This window comes from Phascolarctos cinereus, unplaced genomic scaffold (genome assembly GCF_003287225.1).
Source record: "Phascolarctos cinereus isolate Bilbo 61053 unplaced genomic scaffold, phaCin_HiC Scaffold_726;HRSCAF=1367, whole genome shotgun sequence".
In the NCBI taxonomy this organism is placed as follows: Eukaryota; Metazoa; Chordata; class Mammalia; order Diprotodontia; family Phascolarctidae; genus Phascolarctos; species Phascolarctos cinereus.
The window spans coordinates 84,830,841-84,855,136 of NW_027556098.1; the positions used below are offsets into that span (position 1 = coordinate 84,830,841).

At 38.5% G+C, this 24,296-nt stretch overlaps 1 protein-coding gene across 5 annotated transcripts in view; it reads left to right on the top strand.

Moving 5' to 3' along the window:
- SH3KBP1 (SH3 domain containing kinase binding protein 1) overlaps positions 1 to 24,296 on the top strand; it is a 446,742-nt gene that overhangs the window by 158,211 nt on the left and 264,235 nt on the right. For all 5 annotated transcript variants that reach the window (XM_020989928.2, XM_020989930.2, XM_020989932.2 and 2 more), the window contains one exon: positions 8,316 to 8,439. In XM_020989928.2, coding sequence (XP_020845587.1) covers positions 8,316 to 8,439 — 124 coding nt within the window. The remainder of the gene's footprint in view (positions 1 to 8,315; positions 8,440 to 24,296) is intronic.

Below are 24,296 nucleotides of genomic sequence, written 5' to 3' on the forward strand. Positions count from 1 at the left end.
GCCTGCTTTCCCACTGTTTTCATCATTGACTTTGAGATTCTTGACCTTTTGTTCTGCTAGATAAATCTGTAAAAAAAAATACCAAATCTGCAAATTCACTTAGATAGTATTGTCATTTTTATTATATTAGCACAACCCAAATATAAATAAGTCGTAGGATCGTGGATTTAGAGTTAAAAGAAGAGAGGAAAGGGAAAGAAACGAGAATTTAAGTGTCTACTAAGTGCAGGTACTGTGCTTTATAATTATTATCTCATTTAATCCTTATAACAACCCTGGGACATATGCTATTATTACCATCTCCATTTTTTAGTTGAGGAAACAAGCCAACAGGGGTTAAGTGACTTGCCTAGGGTCACATAGTAGTTAAGTGTCTGAGTTCATATTTGAACTCATGTTTCCTCACTCCAGTCCCAGCACTCTATCCACTGGGCCACCCTGCCATAAAGATGCCTCAAAAGCCATCTCGTTCAGTCCCCTCATTCTAAAGATGAGGAAACTGAGGTCTCAGGAGTTTGTGACTTACCCAAGCTGGTACGTGAATAAGTTCACTTTCCTATACTCTTGCTGGCTGCCCTAGTGACAGCCTTCCACGTTCCTCTACTGGATTCTGGCCTTTGTTTTATGTAGTTGTAGACTGGGTGGATGATCTTACTTCTTTTTTTAATTTTAATTTATTTTTTATCTAGGGTTGTTTTCATATATTTATTTGCTAAGAGTTATGTGGAAGAACTGGGCCTCCCCATGGCCTCTTGCCTCTTTATCTTAACTAGCTATGTCAAAGAATCTTGCTCGATTTTGATATGGTGGAGATATGTTTTGTTGGAGCAGATCTTGTTTTGGTATGTTGAATCAAATCTATTCAATAGCTAAATATTGTCAAATATTCTATTGGTGGATGAAATTTTTAACCCAGAGCTGTGTGTCTTATTTTGGGGACAGGAATTTGGGTGCTGGATAAAGATATTAAGAGTTCTTGAGGTTCAGTTTTAAGAGTTAAAGCTAGAAGGCTGGTCTCTATCAGGGTTCCTGTGCACCTCTGGTTTGGGATCTCCTGGGGATTCCTGTAGGTACAGGGTTGAGCATTCACTCTAGTTCCAGGGTTTTTTTTGTAGGTGGATTCCATGCTATTCAGGAGTTTTCTTACAACTATGTAGATAGATAGAGATAGGTATACCATCAAAACCCCTCTGAATCCCAAGAGATTAAAAAAAATAAGTTTTTATTAATTCATACATTAGGAGCAGGGGTTAGTAGACCCCTATTGCAGTTTACAGAAGCCCATGGATTCTTTCTTCTTTTTTTTTTCCAGGCAATTGGGGTTAAGTGACTTGCCCAGGGTCACACAGCTTGTAAATGTCTAGTGTTTGGTCTGAGGCTGCATTTGAACTCAGGTCCTCCTGATTTCAGGGCCGGTGCTCTATCCACTGAGCCACCTAGCTGCTTCTCCCCCCTCAATGGATCCTTTCTCAAAATAATGTTTTTAAGTTCGTAAAATAAAGGCAGCTAGTGAAGTAAATAGAGCACTGGTCCTAGAATCCAAGACCTGTGCTCTATCTAGTATATCACCAGCTTCCTTGAAAGAAAGAATGAACAAAAGAAAGTTACTGTTGTAGACAAGCTCACAATCTGATTACCTTTTGAGTTTAAGGTATCTATGGGACATCCAGTTCAAGATGTCCAGTAGGCAGTTGGAGGTGTAAGACTGGAAGTGAGCTTAGAGGTTGGGGTGGATAAGTAGATTTGAGAATCATCAGCGTAGACATCACTGAATCTATGGGAGCTGATGAGCTCACCAAGTGAAGTCTCCCTGGATGGGATTTCTTTTGTGAATTGGCTTTCAACGCCTTCATTTTCACTTGTCAGCTAGTAATAAATTTTCCCAGCACACATCATATTCCAAAGAATGAAATGATAGTAAAGCCTATATAGATTGTGCACCGTCTTGGGGAGGGTGGGGGGGAGGAAGGGGGAGAAAAATTTTCAACTCAAAAGCATATGGAAGTGATTGTTGATAAATCAAAATAAATTAATAAAATTTTTTTATAAAAAAAATGAAATGATAGAAACTTTCCTGTAGCAGGAAAGGATCATTTTAAGGTTTGAAACAAAGTAAAGTGTTTGCTTGCTCAGTCTTCCAGCTGTCCACTAAAATGAATCATTCTCTGTGTCTTTCAAAACCTTTTTTTTTTTAGCCAGCAACAACATTAAGAAAAATCAGTGATTGGGCTCTCTCTATTAGTCAGCATTTATTAAGAGATCACCATGTGCTGGGCATACAACCTCAAGAAGCTCACACTCTCAAGGAGGCGGCACAACGTGCAGACACCTGTGTACAGACAATATAGGTGCAGGACAGATTGGGGCCAGTCTTAGAGGGAAGGCACTAAGATGCAAAAGAACTGGGAAAGGCTTTTCTTGCAGAAAGATGAGACTAGTTAGGAGAATCAGGAAACGGTTACAGAGTATGTTGGGATTTAATGGACCCAGGAGGAATGTTTCTGATGATCCCCGATGTTTGGCACCTGGTTATTTAGCTTTCAGGCCACCTACTTGTCCATTGAGCACTCATTCCAAACTTGTTACTTGTCAGCAGCATTCTCTGTCTGTCTCCTTCAGCTGCCTGGTGAATTCTCTTAAGAACTTTTTGCTTCTGCTGTTGTGCTGACTGTGGTTATAGACTCTCTTGCTCAAGTAATTTTTTCTGTGGTCGCACAGGTAATAGATAGAAAGATCCAGGATTAGAATCCAGGTCTTCTGACACCTGATCCAGGGCTACACAACAGAGTGCATCTGTGTGAATTGCAGTACGTTTGACTACAAAAAGAAAAGCTGTAATTTTTGGTTCTTCTCCAAAAATTCAACCTGCAAAAAGAATGGAAACCCAGCTGGTATTTGGCTTTACTCTTGGGTAGATAAGCCATGGCTATAAACCTTATCTTAATGTAAAGTAGGCATTTTAAAAATAACTTCTCCTGCTGTGTTGTCTGCCAGGGAGGGAACAGGTCCTACCCTGAACTATTGCTCTGAAGGGCAGGTGCTACAACTCTAGAACTGTCCACACACAAATAAAACACTGTGTGATACCTGAAGATGGCCCAGATGCATTTGTCTGTGATAGGAAGGAAGCTGTTTAGACTGCAGGAATTTAGCTTGAATCCTCACAGATAGAATGAGCCAGCTGTTGTCTAATTTCTTTAGTGGTCAGAGTGGAAAATGATGAGGCTTTTTTGAATAGACCCAAGGACCATAGAGTTAGATGGGCTACTAACACCCTGCATTATGTGCACAATCAGTATGAAGTAGTTCTTGTTTTATTTTTTTAAATTTTTTTCTTTTATTTATTTATTTTGATTTATCAACAATCATTTCCATAAGCTTTTGAGTTTTAAATTTTTCTCCCCCCCCTCCCCACCTCCCTCCCCAAGATGGCACACAATCTGATATAGGCTATACATATACATTCCTATTAAACATATTTTCACATTAGTCAGGCTGTAAGGAAGAGTTAGAACCAATAGAAGGAACCCTAAGAAAGAGGAAACAAAACAAAATGGAAGGAAAAAAAAGAGCAAATAGTATGCTTCGATCTGCATTCAAACTGCATAGTTCTTTATTTGGATGTGCATAGCATTTTCCATCATGACACTCTTGGAGATGTCTTGGATTATTGTATTGCTGAGAAGCGCTAAGTCTATCAAAGTTAGTCATCACACAACGTGGCTGTTGCTATGTACAACATTATCCTGGTTCTGCTCACTTCACTCAGCATCAGTCCATACAAGTCTTTCCAGGTTTTTCTGAAATCTACCTACTTATTTGTTATAGCACAATAGTATTCCATTACATTCATATAGCACAACTTGTTCAGCCCATTCCCCAATTGATGGACATCCCCTCAATTAGTAGTTCTCTTTTTAAACATTAGCTTCTTCTAATCTGTGCCACATACCTGGACCTCCATCCCCTTTTAGAATCTGAGTCTAGGATTTGGCTTGAAGCAATATGGTATTGTGGGGGGAAAGCATCAGGTAGGGATTGGAGAGACCCAAGTCCTACTTAGTCTTTGTTATTAGCCGACCGGGTCATTTATTATTATTGTATAGAATAGCAGAATTATGTAAAGTAATGTGAAATAATTGTGGAGATATTTAGAATAGGAAGATTTTAAAACTAAGAGTCTACAAATGTGATTAGTCAGTCCTAGTTATCTGTGGGAGTGGAGAAAAGCCAATAAGTCACTCCACAAGCATTTATTAAGATTTTACTGGGTGCTAGGCTTTGTGCTAAGCACTAAGGTTACAGAAAGTTTGAAATACAGTTCCTGCCCTCAAGGAGCTCACATTCTAATGGGGAAGACAACATGGAAACAATTAGGTAAATATAAGAAATACATACACACACACACACACACACACACACACACACACACATAATGTAAATGGGAAGTAATCTCAGAAGGATTGGTGGTAGTAGAGGAAGGGAATGAAAGGGCCTGGTGCAGAAGGTAGAATCAGAGCTGAGTCTAGATAGAGGCCAGGATTCAGAGCTGAGGAGAGAGAATGTTCCCCATGATGTGGGACAGCCAGTGGAAATGCATGGTCTGCCGGTGGAGTGTCTTGTGGGAGGGACAGCAAGGGCCATGTTGCTGGATCCTAGAGTTCCATGGAAGGGAGTCAAGTAGAAAAAGGCTGGAAAGGCAGGAAGGTCCAGGTTATGAAGGATTGTAAAAGTCAAGCAGAGAATTTTATATTTGATTCTGGAGGTAATTGGGAGCCACTGGAGTTTATTAATTAGAAGGTAATGTGGTCAGATGGTTACTTTGGCAACTAAAAACAGTGATAAGGATCATTTTTTAAAAAAAGTATATAATGATATTTCATTATCAGTTACCAATAGGTTAAGTCACTTCTCCCTGAGCCTGTTTCCTCTCCTGTAAAATGAGAGGGTCTGATTAGATGATCTTTAGGGTCTCTTTTAGCTCTTTCTTTTTTATTTTAAATTTGTATTGATATCTTTTGTCTTTATATTACCTAAATTTCCTGCTGTATCCTTCCCCTCTGCTCGCTTCCCTTCCCAGAAAGCCATTTCCTAGAACAAAGGAAAAAGAAAAAGAGGAGAAGGGAAAAAATCAGAAAAATCAATCAATGCATTGGATATAATCTGACAGTTTGTGGAATTTTCCACACCTGTAGTTCCCCTCCCTCTGCAGTGAGCAGAGAGAAATGTTTTCTTAAATCTAGACTTTGGGGCCAAACTTGTTCCTTGCAATTTTGCGACATTCACTTTCAGTTGATTTGTGGTAGTTTTTTTTTTCCATTTGTGTTGTAGTCCCTGTGTTTATTGTTTTCCTGGCTCTCCTGCTCAACCTTTCTATAACTCTGTGAACTACTTCACTATCTTAGTATAAAATCCAGGAATTCCACATGTCCTGATTTCCCATCCCATACTTTCTTTTCTTCAAAGAAATTCATTACCCATTTCATTTGTGGCCTTATTTTCACAAGAAGATGATTAGATACAGTATTACCATGAGGTGAAACACTGGGGAAGAGCCAAAGGACTGTTTCTCATTGTGACAGGCTATTTAAGAGAGATGCATAATTTGTTCTCAAAGCTCCTGTGCACAGTTTCACAGTTTGTCAATTATTTAGTCAGTAAAGCACTTATTATGTGTCATGCACTCTGCTAAGCACTGGGTATACAAGGAAAGGAAAAAAACTCAAATAAAATAGCCCCTGCCCTCAAGGATCTCACACTGAAATGGAGGAGACAGTATGCAAATAAGTGAGGTAATAGATGATAGAGTGGCTTAAGGTAATCTGAAAGGGGAAGACATTAGCAGCTACTGGGGATTAGGAAAGGCCTCCCAATAGAAGGTTGGAATCTGAACAGTCTTGAAGGAAACCAGGGAAATTAAGAGGTGGATGGGCAAGGGCAGAACATTGTAGGTATGGGTCAGTATGAAGGCAAAGAGATGGCAGATGGAATGTCATGTAGGGTGAACTATAAATAGACCTGTGTAGCTACATTTTAGAGTTCAAGGGTTAGGGTATAAGAAGAAGTCATGTCATAAAGAGCTTTAATTACCAGACAGAGAATTTTGTATTGGATCATGGAGGTAATAGGGAGCCAAGGCAGCTTATTGAGAAGGAGAATGATTTGGTCAGACTTAGGAAAAATAAAAAATCACCTTGGCAAGTTGAGTAATTATTGATTCAAGGTGGAGGGATTTGAGTCAGGGAGACCAGATAAAAGGTTGTTGCAGCAATCCTTTCAAGAGGGGATGAGGGCCTGGACTAGGGTGGTTGGAGGTATGAGTAGAGAGAAGGGACATATATGAACAACATTGTGAAAATAGAACAAACAGTATTTGGCAATAGATTGGAGATGTAGAATGAGTTAGGAGTGGAAGATCACCACGAGATCATGCTGTTGGGTGACTGGGAGCAAAATGGTACTGTTGACAAAAACAGAGGTTTAGAAGAGGGAAAGATTTGGGTGGGAAACATAATCAGTTCTGTTTTGGACACGTTAAGCCTGAAATGTGTACTAGTTTGTAAGCCAGTGGTGTTTGGGACCATTAATTGTTACTCTATAGAAATGTGCAGTTACTTATGTACCATGCCTTCTAGGGTACCCCTTCAGCCATAAACTCAAACTAGTAAGATGATGGATTTGTCAGTGATGGTCGCCACCAAGGATTCCAGGGTCAACCCACTGGGGCTTCATTCCACACTAATTCCTTGTGTGCTTTCCCTTAACAGTTAGGTCATGGCAAATGTATTTACTACAATGACCTTGTGAGAATGTAGCTTCAAAACATTCCCTCCCTTAAACTTGTGCATTCTCCCACAAATGCACAGAAGGCTAGAAACTCAGCCCTTGAAAGACATGTCTGGTTTTCTCCTTTGCTGAGCACACATTACGCCTTCTGATTTGTTCAGAAGACTTGTTCATATCTCATAAAGGCATGACCATAATTTTACAGGTAGTTTAACACATTGGTACCATGCTAAAACCTCATCATTCATGACGAAATTCTGTGCCTACAGCAACTAAATAGCACAGGGGTAGGAAGTCCCCCTTCTCATTCTCTTCCTTGCGCTTAAAATAATATTGCAGTGAATGTTTAAAATGGGAAGGGTTTTCTAAATGAGGGTCTAAAAGGAGGAGTGTTACTCTGTAAATGACTAATGGAGTCCCGGTTATCTGCAGTAATGAAGGAAAACATTGTGAATATCATTTAAAAAATGGATATAAGTGACTTGCCTAGTGTCACAAAGCTAATATCTTAGGCCAGGTTGGAACTCAAGGTTTTCTGACTCCAGGTCTAGCATTTTATAAACTGCAACCTAGCTGCCTTGAATGAAGCCAGCTCAGTCATCAGGACAATCAACATTTTTTGCTTCCTTAAAAAAATTCCTTATTTGGAATTAAGTACTGAGAAGTAGTGTGTCATAATGGATAGCAGACTGGCATTGGAGTCAGAAAGCCCTGGGTTCAGATTCTGCCTCTGATATTGTGGCACTCTCTCTGTGACTATGGGCAAGTCACTTAACCTCGTTCAGCCTGTCAGAAAATTCCCTAAGACTATATATTGTAGACAGGTTGCCTGTTTGCATCACCAGAGGGAACTTCCACACTGAAAGGTCTTTCAAACCCCTCCCCCCAAAAAAAGAGTTAAAAAATGAGAAGGAACCAAGCTATATGCTTTTGCTAACTGTATATAAATTCTAACTGAGAATTATTTCATCATGATTCCATGGTTAGTATAGTGCTATAAACAATGCCAATGATTTAGAACATTCTTCTTTAATCCCATGTGGGCACCTTATGGCTTCAATAAATGGTGTATATTCATTGGGAGGTTTTAAAGCATTGATAGTCTCTTTCAGCATGACTGTGACTGGTCCCAGGCTTTCCATCTTTCAAAAAGCACACATATAAGGTATTGATCTCTCAATAAGTGATATTGGGCTGGTGCATTTATTTGTAAAGCACAGCCTTAGCAGATGGCCTCTGAGGTCCTTTCCAGCCCCAGACCTAAGATCTTAACAGTCCTGTGACCTTGGTCACATATTGATCACATCCTCGCAATTGTCAGTTTTCTATTTCCTAAGGCCCTCTTTCAAATAGATAAAACAACTTGGGTGGGGGGGCATTGGAAAGAACATGTGTTGACCTCACGTCTTGCAAGTTGGGGTTATTGTAGTTCAAAAGTGGAATGTTTGTTTTTGGAAAGAAGAAGCTTAAAATACTTAGTGAGGCATCCTAAAATTTCAAAGTAGTCTTTTTTTTTTTAATCCCCACAGGAGATAAAGAAGGAGATGAAGAAAGAAACCCTTTCCAGCAAACCTCCCGAGAAGCCCATGCAGGAAGTGTCCAATGGAAGCTCTTTGCTGTCTTCTGACACAGTTATAAGAACGAACAAAAGAGGTATGACGAGAGTTGATGCGTGATTTGAATCACTTAGTTAACCCTATCCTCTCAAATAGACTTTTGAGTTTTTGATTTCCAAAAATTAAATAAAATGTACTTACAAAAATCTTTTCATCATGATAATAGAAAAAAAAAATCAGCCCTAAAAGAGTCCATCCAAACTAATGCTGATCTGGAGAGAATGTTCAGAGAACTTTTCTGGCAGCGGGGAGGAAGAGTGATAAAAAGAGTGTTCCTTTGGTGGTTTTTCTTTTTTTTTTTTTTTTTTACTAAAAGCTTTGGGATTATTTGCCATATTTCTTTATGAAAAGCCATTTGGACAGATGGGTTAACTTTTAACTGAGTGAGGATACACGTTTAGTTGGACACAGTATCAAATGAGACAAAGTGCTTAATAAAATACTAAGCCTATGAATGTTACCTAAAATAATAATGATTATTTTATAGTGCCGGTGCCAGAACTTTGTGTGCTATACACATTTGAGCCACAGGCAGTGGACCTCTTAGCATCATGCTGGCCTCGGTCCTTCTGAATGTTATTCTTCTGGGCACTGAGGCAGCATGTGAATAGATATATTTAGTACACAGTACATTGTTTAACATTCATTGGCAATTCCTGGCGATGAGCTTCTTATCTCTAGGGATCTTCAAGCAAAAGCTGGATGAACACTTGTTGGTAATGTGGGTAGATGGCTGTTCTCCATTTGGGTGAAGGGTTGAACCATGGCCCACGAGGTCATTTGCAACCTCTTTATTTTTGCAAAGTTTTCAGTTACAGGCTTGTTGTAGTCAAGTTTCTGTTTTGTGTAGGTATATGTGTTTACACGTCTGCTCTTTATTTGACTGGCTTTGTTTCAATGATAGAAGAATATGAGCTTATTCAGTAGATGTTACCTGTTTCCAGTATATTATATTGCAGTGATCTGTATGCATGTGTCCTCGGTTTTTTCCCCTTTCAGCCTTTGGCAACATAAAGTCAGTATCCATTGGGTGGAGAGCACTGTTCTGTGGTCTGTGATTAGTTACAAAGGAAGTAGAACACACTGAAAGACATAACAGGGATTGTGAACCTGGGTTCAGGAAGACTGTGAACTTGGATGGGGAAAAATTTTGTATCTTTCTTTTAATATAATTGATTTCCTTTGTATTTCCTGTGTCTTTTTTATTTTAAGCAATTAAAAGCATCATGCTGAGGAGGAGTCCATATATGGCTGCACACGCAAAGAAAGTTAAGAACCCCTGAAATAGAAGAAAGAAGTCAAGTTTATATAATGATGGGGAATAACAGCTAATCCTTCACAAAATTTAGACAGTGAAAGACTCTCTTCAGTCAATATCTTGAGTGTCAGGCTCTTTTTTTTGTATACTGCGCTAGATATTAGTGTTATATCTCTGTCTCTCTCTTCCTGCTTTTCCTCCCTTCCCATCCCTACTCTCAGTTACAGGCCAGACCCTTTCTCTACTCCCTTAACCTCTCTGCCTACATACACCTCCCTCCCCCACCCTCTCCCCACCCCTGCCTTCAGCTGTCCTGGTTAGCAATTCCTTTTTAGATATGTTCAGAATAAATATTTGCCGGTGCTCCCTAGTTGCTAGAAGCTATAGTATTTATATTTTGCATTTAAAAGTTTCATGTTGCAGAGTAGGAGTCTCCTGGTTGTAAGAATTAGTATTGTACTGTAAATGGAAACCACAGACGTGCAGAAAGCATGACTCAATACAGTCTTGAGAATTGGTTTCATAATTCTAAAGGCTTGAAAAAAAAATCGGATCCAGGTCTCTAAATTTAATTTGGCACCCACTTGCAGTTACCAGTATGTCCTTCCCCTTTCTAGATACTCCTACATTGCTGTTTTTTTTTTCAACTTTTTCATGTCAGTGGGCTGAGGAAACATGTATATCTACCTAAAAGTACACTTATGCTGTGAGGCCTACAAATTCACATCTAAATCATACAAACATTTATGAAGTACTTACTATATGAAATTAAATCTGAATCGGTTTAAATTGAATGCGTGCAGAAGAGAATAGTTTTCTTTTCTGGGTGGTGTCAGGAAGGCTCAAATTCGAATGTGGCCTCAGACACTTACTGGCTGTGTGACCCTAGGCAAGTCATTTAACCTCTGTCTGCCTCAGTTTCCTCAACTGTAAAATGAGGACAGTAACAGTACCTACTTCACAGTGTTGTTGTGAGAAGTAAATGAGATACTGTTTGTTAAGCGCCTGGCCCATAAAAGGTTCTGTTGTGTGTTGTTGTCCTTCAGTTGTGTCAGACTCTTCATGACCCCATCTGGGGTTTTCTTGGCAAAGGTACTGGAGTGGTTTGCCATTTCCTTCCCCATCTCATTTTGCAGATGAGGAAACTGAGGTAAACAGAGTTAAGTAATAATAGTTGCTATATAAATGCGTATTCCCTTCCCCCCTTCTCCTTTTCAGAAGTTCTTTAACCTTTTATGTGTTGGGGACCCATCTGGCAGTCTGGCGAGGCCTGAGGGCCTCTTCTCAGAACACATAGAATAAAGTACACATCCAATCTGTTGCCAAGGCCTGTTGATTTCACCTTTGCAACATCTCTTAAATACGTCCGCCTCTCTCCTCTGACACTGTCACCTGTCTCGTGCAGGCCCTCATCACCTCATGTCTCAATTATTGTATTAGCCTGCTGATGGGTCTGCTGCCTCAAGTTTCTTCCTTTTTTTTTTTTTTGCAGTTGGGGTTAAGTGACTTGCCCAGAGTCACGCAGCTAGTGAGTGTCAAGCGTTTGGTCTGAGGCCAGATTTGAACTCAGGTCCTCCTGACTTCAGGGCCGGTGCAACTGCGCCACCTAACTGCCCCTCAAATTTCTTCCCCACTCCAGTTCATCCTCCATTTAGCCATTAAAGTGATTTTCCTAGAGCACAGGTCTGACCAGGTCACCCCTCTGCTCAATAAACTTCAGTGGCTCCCTATTGCTTCCAGGATCAAATATAAAAGTAATAATATAAATAATAAAATAATATAAAACCCCCTGTTTGTCATTCAAAGCCATTTCCAAACTAGCCATCTCCTGCCATTCTAGTCTTCTTACACCTTAAACCCTGACACGTACTCTTTGATCTGGTGACGGTGGCCTCCTGTCTATTCCACAAACACCATGACATTCCATCTCTTGGCTCGGGGCATTTTCTCTGTTCTCCTGGCCTAGAATGTTCTCCCTTCTCATCTCTGCCTGCTAACCTCGCTGGCTAAAATCCTTTCTTCTGCAGGAAGCCTTTCCTAACCTCTCTTAATTCTAGTGCCTTCCCTCTCAATTAGTTCTATTTAGCCTGTATATCAGTTGTTTTTACAGATTTGTTTGCACGCCATCTCCCCTATTTGATTGTGAACTCCTTGAGGGCAGGGGCTGTCTCTGCCTCTTTTTGTGTCCTTAGTGCTAAGAACAGTGCCTGGCACCTAGTAGGGCCTTAATAAATGTTTATTGATCGATTACAAAGGAAATCAATTATAATGAAATAAAGATGCCTTTTTTTTTCCATGCAAATTCACAGACCTCCTCCCCCCTCCTCTTCACCTGTCAGTCTGTCCATGGACTTCTAGATCTGTGCATCCCAGATGAAGAACCATTGACATAGAAGAAAAACTTTCCCAATTCCTGACATCCATGGGCTTATATTCTCATAGGAAAGATGAAGTATATACAAATAGTTATAATAAAATTTACAGTATGTGCGCATGCAAAGAAAGGGACATAATGCAGAATAAAGAGAATGGGTTTGGAGTCAAAGGGTCTAAATTCAGAGGACTGCCATCGTGTGATTGAGAAAATCCCTTCACCTACCAGTGCCTCAGTTTTCTCATCTGCAAAATAAAGGTGGTTGGAATAAATGTCCCCTCTGGGAAAGGTGATCCTGTGAGGTCAGGTGGAATGGCCTAAGAGATTTAAGGAAGGAGAGATCATTTCTATTTAAGAGGAACCGGGAAGCTTTATGGAGAAGGTGCCTAGTGCATATGTTGGACCTTGAAGGAAGGGAAAGTTTCCCATAGATGGCAGAATGGGGGAAATGGTCACTGTATGGAGGACAAATGTATGGATATACAGGGACAGTGAGGGCCATGAAGAGGTCAGGAAATTACTAATGATTCCGTTTGGCTAAACCAAGGCTTGTTAATCTGGGGTCTGAGAATCTTTTTTTTGTGTGTGTGCTACCCATTTTGATAACTGTATTTCACTATAATTGGATTCTTTCATAATTTTACTCCTTGATATCCAGATTAACTACTAAGACATCTTGTACAAATTGCCCCCAGTACCTGAGTCCCAAAGTTATAGAATCATAATATTATAGGATTTAGAGCTAGAAGGAAGGAAAGTACCTCTGAAATCATCTAGAGCAAGGGTTCTTAAATGCCCACATTCATGAGCTTGTTTTTTAAAAATTTTTTTTATAACTAATTCACTATAATTGTTTTTCTTTGTAATTCTCTGCATTTCATTTTATGCATTTAAAAAGGTCCATAACACACAAAAAGTTAAGAACCCCTGGGCTAGATCAAATGAAATAATATTTGTAAAGCACTTAGCTTAGTACCCGGAGCATAGTAAATGCTATAGAAATGTTTTTCTTTCCTTTCCCCTTCCCTAGACCATAGAGAATTGAACAGGAAGAAGTAGGCTAGAAAGGTGGGTTGGAACTAGATTTATGTAATCACACTTAGTAAAGTGATATCAAAGCCTGAGATCATTGTCTAGATATTATGAGTAAAAATATCTAAGTACTTAAAATAAAAATGGAAGTATTTTTTCTCTCATGATTATTTCTGTTTTCTAGTATGCTATGTAAGGGAGAGGTGTATAGAGTAATGGATCAAGAATTGAGCCTTGAATCAGAAAAACCAGGCTCAGATACCTCCCCAGATACTTAGTAATTGTACAACCTTCTATGTAACCTCTCTGGGCCTCAGTTTATTTGTCTGTAAAATAAGAGGGCCAGACTTGGTTACTAAGGTCCTTTCCAGTTCTAAGTTTACAGTCTTATGAACCTCTGAACTAAAAATGGCATCCCTTTTCTTTACAAAGATTCTCATCAAAACAATAACAACAACAAATAGGAAGTAGAATGTAGTAAATTTCTTTTTCACTCAATGCCTACTTTTGTTTAGGGCCTAACTCAGCCTGATGCTCAGTGAAGCCATCCTAATTTCTTTTGGACCCTGGATTTAATGGAGACAAATAACAGTGCGCCAGTATTCCAGAGACTGAGCACATTGTGGACCATCTGTAAATATGAAACAATTAAAAAACAATCTTTGTTCTGTTCCAAGGCTCATCACTGACTCACTGTGTCACCTGGGCCAGACATAAATCTCTAGTTGTTTGGCGACAGGGCTGAAGTGAAGCATTGTGCAGAAGGGACCAATGACTAGATTTTGTCCCTACCCCCACTAACTCAAGACTAACAGTATTCTAGCACTACTGATAATAAATCAAAGTAAGTAGATTGATTGGCCTTGTCAGACCAGATAAATAGATCATTGTGTTGAAGTCAAAAGCTACATTTTTCCCACCCAAATCAATGAAAAAGCATTTCCCTTGCCCTCAACTCTCCCCACTCTCTACCCCCACTAGTGTCAGAGGCTAAACTGGTGGGCTTTCTCTAGTAACTAATGAACTCTTTTATCCTGCTGGTCTTAATATTTTTCATATATTAGGGGAACCAGAAACTGTCTTCTTGATGGATTTTTCCCTCAGAGATTTATCCTTCAGAAGGATGTTTTTTTCTATTACTGTTGTTCATAGCAGCTGTGGGAGAAATGACTTTTGGAGACTTCACCAGGAAAGTCTATGTGCATTCTCATTAGCTTATTTAGATTTACAGATTTGGGATTTAGCCTAGTATTTAAAATTTCGTTTTCCTTTGCTCCATCATCCAGATTTGCTATGAAGCCCACTGGAATTGAAAGAATTGGCAAAAATCTCCATTCCTCTTGTTTATCAAAAAAGTAGAATTTTATAGTCAAGGTATTCTGTCTATTTCCTTTATGTGGGCCCTGTCACTTTGACTGAACACTTGTATTAGGTTTAGCGAAGAGAAATCGAAATCAGTTTCTACTCTCAGCTCCAAATGCTTTCACTCAGTCAACTCTTTTGTGGAGCAAAAGATTTGAATTTGAGTTAGGTTTAGCTGGTATCTCTGCCCAGTACTGTCCAGTTGCTGCAATATATTTTTGGCATGACAAAACATGATGGTCAGTGTATTACTTAACTTTTGTACTTGGGAGATGATAGCTCTCCTCTGTCAGAGGTAGCTATGAGACCTAAAGATATCTTGGAGTTGTCATATTTTGTGATAGTTAAAAATAAAGGAAGTTTGAGTAAATGCCTACCATTGTAACAACAGCAGCAACAACAAAAAAAAATAGCTTTGGCGACAGATTAGTTTCAGCTTTCTGCTTTAACACATGTAAATTTCTTCAGTGTTTGTTTAGGGGTAGATTTAAACCAGAAGAGTTTAAAACTGGGGCTACATTGAAATGAATAGTGAGTACAAGTATCCACAGTTGGCTAAGCAGACATAAATTTATATCTTGATCATTAGGAAGCTGGGGGGGGGTGGGGCTGTTCTGTCTGTGCAAACACCTGGATCATTTCTAGTGCCCTGACGTGGATCACAGGGAGGGAGAGAGAGAGCATCTTGCTGAAAGTAAACCTTTATTCCAAGAAATAAAACTTGATTTTCTTTTTCCGTTTTGGTTTTGTACAATAGCCACCATATTCCAGAAAGTTATTCTAAACTTAAATATGTAACAAATCCAAGCCAGAAAATCTGGACTCTCTCATAATATTACACAGATCCTTAAGTAGAGCCAAATGTCATCCTTATTCATCAGGCAGTGACTCATTTTCTCTTACTTCTAAGGAAGATTTATTTTCCCTTTTGCCTGCTCGTAAACCAATAAAAGAAAATGATGATCGTTTCAATCTGGGAAAATTGATATCTGGGGAAGCATGTTTTTGTTTTGTTTTGTTTGTTTTGTTTTGTTTTCCCAAATGGATTCAGTTAACTGATGCTGATAAAATATATGCTGAAGGCTAATGTATATGTTTAACAATGTTTTTGCTCAGTTCTTCTCTTTATAAACCAACATGTGAAGTTTGCATGTAGTATTTTCTTTTTTATTTTCAACTGAAAATATTCTAATAAAATTTTAAATCTAGTCTTATAACAGTTAAATATTTTTGAGAATACATTTTAAGTTTATCTTTTATTTTTATATCACTTATATTTCCCAGTGTATCTCTCTTCTCTCCCTTTCCCAGAGACCCATTCCTTAAAACAAAAATGTTAAAAAGAGCAAAATAAAAATAGATCCGCAAACTAACCAGTGTATCAAAGGGTCTGACATTATGTGTAGTGTTCTAAAGCCATAGTCTTCCACCTGTGCAAAGGAGAGGGGGGAGAAAATACCTTCAGATATCTCTTCTTTGAGGCTGGTCTTCTTGATAATTTCACAGCATTCACTTTTGATATCTTGTTTTTGTTTGTTTGTTTGTTTACATTGTGATCATTGGCAGTATTGCTTGCCTGCTTTTTCTTACTCTGCTTTTCATCCATTCTTATAAGTCTTCATATGCTTCTCTGTATTCATCATTTCTTATAACAGTAATACTCCATTAACTTCACAGATTGCAACTTGGTTAGCTAGTCCTGAACAGATGGACACCTCGTTTGTTTCCACTTCTTTTAAAACAGTTAAATCTTAAATGATATACTTTGCACATATTTATTTAGAAAGTCACTATTTGATTTCTAAACATTTGTTTTAATTAAGAATGTGAATATCCGCCCAAAGGACTACAAAATTATGTATACCCTTTGACCAAGCAATTGCACTACTAGGTCTGTATCCCAAAAAGATCAAAGGAAAAGGACCTATTTGTACAAAAATATCTATAGTAGCTCTTTTTGTGGTGGCAAAGAATTGGAAATTGCAAGGGATGCCCATCAGTTGGGGAATGGATGAACAAGTTGTGGTGTGTGATTGTGATGGAATACTGTTGTGCTATAAGAAATGACAAGGTGAATGGTTTCAGAAAAACCTGGGAGGATTTACAGTGAACTGTTGCAAAATGAAGGGAGCAAAACTAGGAGAGATGATAGACAGTAACTACAATGTTGTAAAGATAATCAACTGTGAAAGACTTATCTGCTCTCCTCAGTTCTAAGACAGTTCCAAAGGACCCATGAAGTGAAATCCCATCCACTTCCAGAGAGAGTACTGATGAATTCTGAATGCAGATTGAGACTTTTTTTTTAGCTTGCTTTATTTTTCTTGCATTTTTTTGGTAACATGGCTAATATAGAAATATGTTTTGCATGACTTGACATATTAATGAGCATCATATTGCTTGCCTTCTTAATGGGTAGGGAAAAGGCTAGGGGGAAGAAGTGAACCTGGATCTCAAAAAATGTCACAAAATAAAGAAAAGAAGTTTACAAAACAAATATAAATAGAGTTAATACTGGAAAAGCAAATGTCTTAACAGTTAAATACAACATATCTCCTGCCATTTTGTTCTGCTGTCCTCTAAAGGGAGCATTGAGGACTTTGGCTACTTAAATAGAAGTGGATCCAGTTCTAAGTTGCCCACTCCACACAATCTAAATTTAAAATTGTTATTGTCTTCTGTAAGAGTTCAGTTTGCCCTGACTTGTACCCTGGTCTAAGCTGAAGAGTTTGAATTTCACTAGTAACATTATTGATGTGACAAGTTAAATATCTAAGGCTGTAGCTGATACTCATTGGTCTGTGTCAAAGACAAGATTTTGTTTCAGGTATCTAATTTCTTCTTACCTGTTGATTTTTGGATCAGTAACCATCTATTTTATGTTGAAAAGGAGTCCTATACCTCCCTTCACCTCCAATATTTTGGGTGATGATGTTTCTTCTTTTTTTTTCCCTTTGGTGGTTACTTTGGTGTCATTTAAAAAAGAAAACATTTTTTCTTGTCTTTTTCTTTTATGGTGACTCATGGGATGACACTTGTTTTCTTCAATCATTGTGAATGTGAACCCACTGCTTGAGTTTCTTGTTGGTTTTATATTTCCTTGTTTCTTTTTCTAGTTTATCATGAATTCAGTGTTTGGTAAGTCTTTCTTATATTTTTTCCATTTTATCCTTTGCATTCATTATTATTGTCATTATGTACTCTCTGATATGAAACGTTTTACAGTCATTTTATTGGCTTTTCTGCTACCTTACTATTTCTCTATGGGTGGATAATTTGCTTTTATCATTGTTATTCAAGAATCACTGTACTCCTGCTATGTACTAGCTTAAACTTCCTTTTAGAGATCCTTACAAGGCCAGCTGGTTGCTTTTAATATATTATTTATTATAGGTGATGATCTGTTATCTCAAGTGAGACTTCATTTTTAGTAGCCTAATTCACTCATAGTAATGGTGATATTATTAATTAGTAATAGTGTTATTAATATTATTAATATAACATTAATATTAATTAATAATATAACTAATAATAACCTAGACTAATTAATAATATGATATTATTAATAGTAACATAAATTTGGAAACACAGCCATATAAATGTATGTTTAATGAAATTGTATACTTTTTTCACATCACATCCAGGAAAGGCATTGATTTAAAGGTTAGACAAATTTAATAAACACGTATCTTGTTATTATACTTATTGAAAGGTAGGATGCAAAGACAGAGATAAAATCTTCTGATCTTAAAGACAAAACAATCTGTCAGGTTAAGGGGTGGGGAGAATACACAGATAAGTGTGATAAAAGGTGATGGCTCATCCTACGCTGTCATCTCAAGGTGATGAGTCAAAGGAAAAAAACAACAAAACAGTAATATTTGAGGAAGAATAGGACATCATGTAGGGGTATTAGGGAAGTCTAAATGGAGGAGGTATTATGGAGGCTGAACTGTAAAGGAAGATGAGGCATAAAGTCAGAAATGGGGAGAGAGTATGATTCAGTACCAGAGGATGGTCTCTATGTTTGCTCGAAGGTGGAAGTTAGCATATTGAGCTTTGGAAACAGAAATCAAATTTGACTCATATGTAATATCCATGAATGGGAGTAATGTAAAATAAGGTTGTTTCGGACTCAGTTATAGGGGGATCTTATATGCCAAGCAGCTAAAGGGTTTATCTTTTATCCTAGAGGTTAATAACAACTATGGTTTTGATTAGGGGTGTGTGACAAGATCAGATCTGTGTCCTAGGAAGATTATTTTGGCAGCTGCATGAGAGTGGATTGCAGAGAGAGACTCTAGGAAGGGGAACTGATTATAATTGTCCAGATGAGAGGGAGAATGATGATTGTCAGAGTGGAAGGAAGGGAATGATGCCAATGATTTTGTGGATGTAGAACTGAACAACTGATTGCACTTTGGGGCGGTGAGGATAAGGAAGAGAGGAGCTTCAGAGGTGACTCCAAGGTTTCCCATTTGGGTGAATAGAAAGATGGTGGAGTCATCAGGGTTCTCTTTTAGTAGTCAGATTTAATCTTAGGCTTAAATTCTGCCTGTTACTGACCTCTGTGACCTTGGGTAAGTCACTGCTCCTCACTGGGCCCCATTTTCCTGGAATCACTTCTTGAGCTCAGTCTATGACCCTATGAGTGCCGGGATGCTGAAGTTTGTTGTCCAAGAGAATAATAATAGTAATAATAATGTAATAATAATAGCTAGAATTTATATGGTGCTTTATTATTTTTTTTAAAATTGTCTTATCTGAGCCTTACAACAACCCTGGGAAGGTGGTGCTTTGCAGATTTTGCAGAGTAAGAAAACTGAAGCAATGAGAGGCTAAATGATTTCTGTGATCACACAGCTAGTCAGTGTCTGAAGCAGGATTCAGATTTTAAAAAGCTATGGGAGTGGGGAAGCAGCTAGGTGGTACAGTGAATAGAGCACCAGCCCTGGAGTCAGGAGTTCAAATCCAGCCTCAGACACTTGACACTTACTAGCTGTGTGACCCTGGGAAAGTCACTTAACCCTAATTGCCTCACCAAAAAGCAAAAAAAAAAAACCACCACCCAAAAAACAAAAAAAAGCTATGAGGGGTAGTTTCTTGTGTATTGATGTGAGTAAAAACCAAAATATATCTGTGTATGCATATATGTATATGTATGTATATATAATATTCTCTTTCCTATCCCACTCCATGGTATAATGTAAAATATATATATATATATTTTTTTTAAATTTTTTAAATTTTTTTTTTTGCCTCTACTGCGGGAAGACCTGGTTTCAGATTCCACCTATTTCTGTTAAAAGGCAGTATCATCTTTCTCATCTCCCAGGTTTGTAATCTCAGAATGATGCTGAAGTCCTCACCCTCACCTCACATATCTAATCAGTTGCCAAAGATCACCGTTTCTACCTTTATCCCACTTCTCACGTCTGACGTCTTCTTACTCTTCACACAGCTGCCACCTTCCTTCATTTCCTCATCTCCTCTCCATTAGATTATTGCGGTAGTGTCCTAATGAGTCTCCCTGCTTCTTCAGTCCATTATATGCTTTGCTGCCAATGGGATACTCCTTGAGCATAGCTCTCAGCCTTCTGCCCAATCAATTCTGTTGCCTCTAGGTTAAAACAGAAACTCCTCTGTATTAACTGAACGGTATAAACTGTATAGTCTTTCCCCCCCAAACTCTCCCCTCTTCCTGACTTTGCTGTCTTGAGGGTGCTTAGCATAAGTTCCACACATCGTAGTGGATGCTTAAAAAATCCCATTGGGTGGACTGACCATGCTTCCAGTTGTCCTGACTCACAACCTAGGTTTCACCCTTGACCCCTCTTTCCCTTTTTTACTCTTCATATCCATCTGTTGCTAAGTTCACCTTCAAATCACTTTTGTACAGTCCCTTTTCTCCTGACACTGGCTCCCACCATGGTGCAGGCCCTTATCACCTCACACTTACAGAACTATACTGGCCTGTTAGTTGGTTTTCCTGTTTCCAGTCTCTTCCCACTGCTGTCCATTCTTCACTCAGCTGTCAAAGTGACCTTTGCAAAATGTAGGTCTAATCATATTATGCTCCTCCCTACCTGTCATTCTATATATACTCCATTGACTGCGTTACCTCAAGGTCAAATATAAAATACTCTGTTTGGCATTTGAAGCCCTTCATAAGCTCACTTCTCTCCCTCACCCCCCATTTTCATTCTTCTTCCGCCTTTCTCCCCTTCACGTATGGTAGGCAGTAGTCAGTGACACTGGCTTCCTTGTTCCTCAAACAAAACATTATCTTCCAACTCTCTGCATTTTCACTCATCGATCCTCAGGACTGGAAGGCTCCCTCATCTCCACCTCCTGACTTCCCTGACTTCCTTCGAATCTGAGCTAAAATTCGCCTTCTTTAAGAAGCTTTTCCCATCTCCCTTAATGCGAGTGATTTCCCTCTGAAATTGTCTCTGACTTACTCTGTATATATCTTGTTCCTACATGGTTTTTTTCACAGTCGCACCCATTAAGTTGTGAACTCCATGGATTTGCATTTCTTTGTATATTTGAAGTGCTCAGCACAGTGCCTGACATACACTTTGTGATTCATAAATGCTGCTTCATTAATTAACTCCGTTTAGCTTTTTAAACCCTTCACAACCTTATCCCAGCCTCTTTCCAGCTTTCCTGAGCCTTATTCCCTTTAGCACACAGTGATTCAGTCAAACTGGCTTTCTCTCTGTTCCTTACATACAACACTCCATCCATCCCCAGTGCCTGGAATTCACTCCTACCTCACCTCTGAGTCGTTTTGAAGTCAGAATCGCCTGCTCCCTTCAGTGCTCAACTCAAGCACTGACTCCTACAGGAAGCTTTCCCTGATCCTTCTAAATGCTAGCCATCTTTTTTCCCACATTATTTTGTATTTAGCTACTTTGTTGTTTATTCACTTTATATTTATTCTGTAGAGTGGCTAGGTGGCACAATGGATAGAGTACATGGAAGACTCATCTCCCTGAGTTCAAATCTGGCCTCAGACACTTACTAGCTGTGTGACCCTGCCCAAGTCACTTAACACTGTTTGCCTCAGTTTCCTCATCTGTAAAATGAGCTGGAGAAGGAAATGGGGAATCACTCCATATCTTTGCCAAGAAAACCCCAGATGGAGTCATGAATAGTCAGACACCACTAAAAAGTGACTGAACAACAAATTTAGTCTGGTTTTATCAATGGACTTGCTGTCTCCCTCACCTTAGCATGGAAGCTCCTTATGCATAGGGATTATTTTATTCCTTGTATTTGTGGCCCCAGTGCCTAGCACAGACACAACATATGTGCTTAATTAAATCTTCTTAAGTGATTAACTCTTTGGGAAGATGTTAGGAGAACTTTATCTCAAGGTTGTCTTTTTTCTTATAGCATCAAAACTAATAAAGCTATTAATAGCTTATTTTTATATACTGCTTCTGAGGTTTGCAAAGAATTTTATATATATATTGTCTCATTTGATCCATGCACTAATGTGGTAGGGGAGGTGCATTATTATTCCCATTTTACAGATGAAGAAACTGGGTTGGAGAGACTTGCTCAGGGCCACACAAGTAGCTAATAAGATTGGTAACAGAAAGAATCACCTGTCAACTACCTATCTTTTTTCTTGCTTTAATTTTGCTCACCCTTTTCCTGAGAGGGAGGGAGGGAGAAAAAAAAAAAGAAAGAAGATAGAGGAGGAAGAGGAGGAGATGGTGACGTTCTGAAATATCCTTTGGGTTCAGAGAAAGGGAGATTGTGGTTTAGTAAGCAAAAATGTTATGAGAAATGCAAGAATACATCAGCAAAAGGTGGGATAATTAAAGAAAGGTTTAAAAACTCATCCAAATGATATCTGGCTATTATATATACAAAACATTAAAATGGATCCTGCATGAACAGATCAAGTATTGTTTTAAATAATTTCTATAGATATATAGTATTTGTGCTTTCCCCAAAGGACTCACTTTTAAGTAGAATGTTCTCTCCACTGATGCGGATTGCAGCCCCTCCATGCCTTATGCTTCTGTGTGACTCTTATCCATGTAGTCTTGCTGACTCCAAGTCCAGATCGCTGTCCACTATGCCTCATACTATCTAGTCTTTCCTTTTACAATGGCTTCTGTGGCAGCTCTGGCATGGGAAAATGTTTCTGAGAGCTAATTTCACTAAGCATTTATTAGGTAGCCTCAATACCTAATTATTCTGTTGTATGGATTTTGTCTTTATTGTTAGGTTTGTTATCCGTATGGGGTGGGTACAGACAGTTTTTGCTATTATTCTCCTGTTAGAATTTTTCTAATGGATATTATGGATAGATTTTATGTCTGTGGTTGTGGCGGGACTGTCTGCTTTTGTTTTGTGTTACATTGTGTTAAATAACGAAAAAATCGACTATGAGAACAAAGTAAATATTATCTGCTTTCTCTTTCTAGTCATTGGCTGTTTGAAATAGAGCGATCTGGGATTTGTTTTGTTAAAACATGCCATCTTTTTGAATTTCCTAGTGAGGAAAGAAATATGAATCACAATAGGCCTTCTAAATTAGGGATTTCTGAGCTTATGATCAAACTTCACTGATTCCTGCGAATTTCAAAATCACCTTGGGTTTTTATTTGAGCAGCTTCCTGTTAGGCATTAAAAGAATGTTTTAAAATTGTCTTGAGACCTCTCTTTTATCACCAAGAGGGAGTAAAGAGGGACAGAAGGAAGGGGGAGAGGAAGAGGGTGGTATTCCCCATGACTGGGATACCCAGAGGAGAAAATAGGCAAAATCTGGAAGAGAACAGAAGGGTTATGAATTTAAAAGATATACCTAAAACATACCTATGTGCACAGATTTGAGGTTTTACTATTTATTGGAAATACTGCTTTTTTTTTCTTTTGGGTTTCTGATCTCAGAATGTCTAAGGTCAATGGCAAAGACCATCTAATCAGTGGCTGCATATCTGATATACTTTGAAGGCAGCTGCATGCCAGAGCTGGTAAGAATTTACTGTAGAAAGTAAAGAATGTTAGTCTTGTTCATTTTGTTATCTATGCAGTACCAGGTAGTACTGTCTGTCTAGACTGGGAAGGGTGGTAGGGGAAAAACATTTACTGCTAAAAAAATATTTGGAGAGTAAAATGTAGGGATTAAGTCCTAGTAAATGAATAATATTTTTAAAGGTAGATACTTGACAGTTTCTATTTGTTTTGACTGGGTAGCATAGATATTTATTAGATATTAGATATTTATGATATACCTTGATGATTGGGAACTATAAATCTATTTTCCTACTCTTTAGTTCTTTTGTTTTTGTGCTTTTTGAGTTGTGAGGCCCATTTTCAAACCTCTTGTTTAAGCAAGTAAGGAGTTGTATGCCCCCTCCTCCCCCTGCCATCTGCCTGAAAGAGAACAATTATGGTTTTTATGGGTCCAGCCTGTGGGACTGGGGTGGGCAACTAGCTGATTCAGGCCTTCCCTACAATTCCCTTTCTTCCTTCTTCCTCTTTATGTGGAATATGCGCAAATACTTTGTCTTCTCTTTCTTTCCCTTTAATTCACATGGAGCATGATGCATATGTTGGGACAAAGAACGAAGCTTTATGGTCTAGTTGTTTGTACTATTTGTACTTATGTACAGAGCGTATGATTTGATCCTCAGATGTATTTATAAGCAAATTCTATCAGACATCCAAAAAACAGTGAATTCCAACAGTATGTGTTATAAACTATTTGCAAAAACTGAAAGAAAAGAAAAAAGAGATCTTACCAAATTCCTTTTATGACACAAAGATGGTCTTGATATCGAAACCAGGGAGAAATAAAGTTAAGAAAGAGAATTAAAGATCAATACCTTTAATTATCATTGAT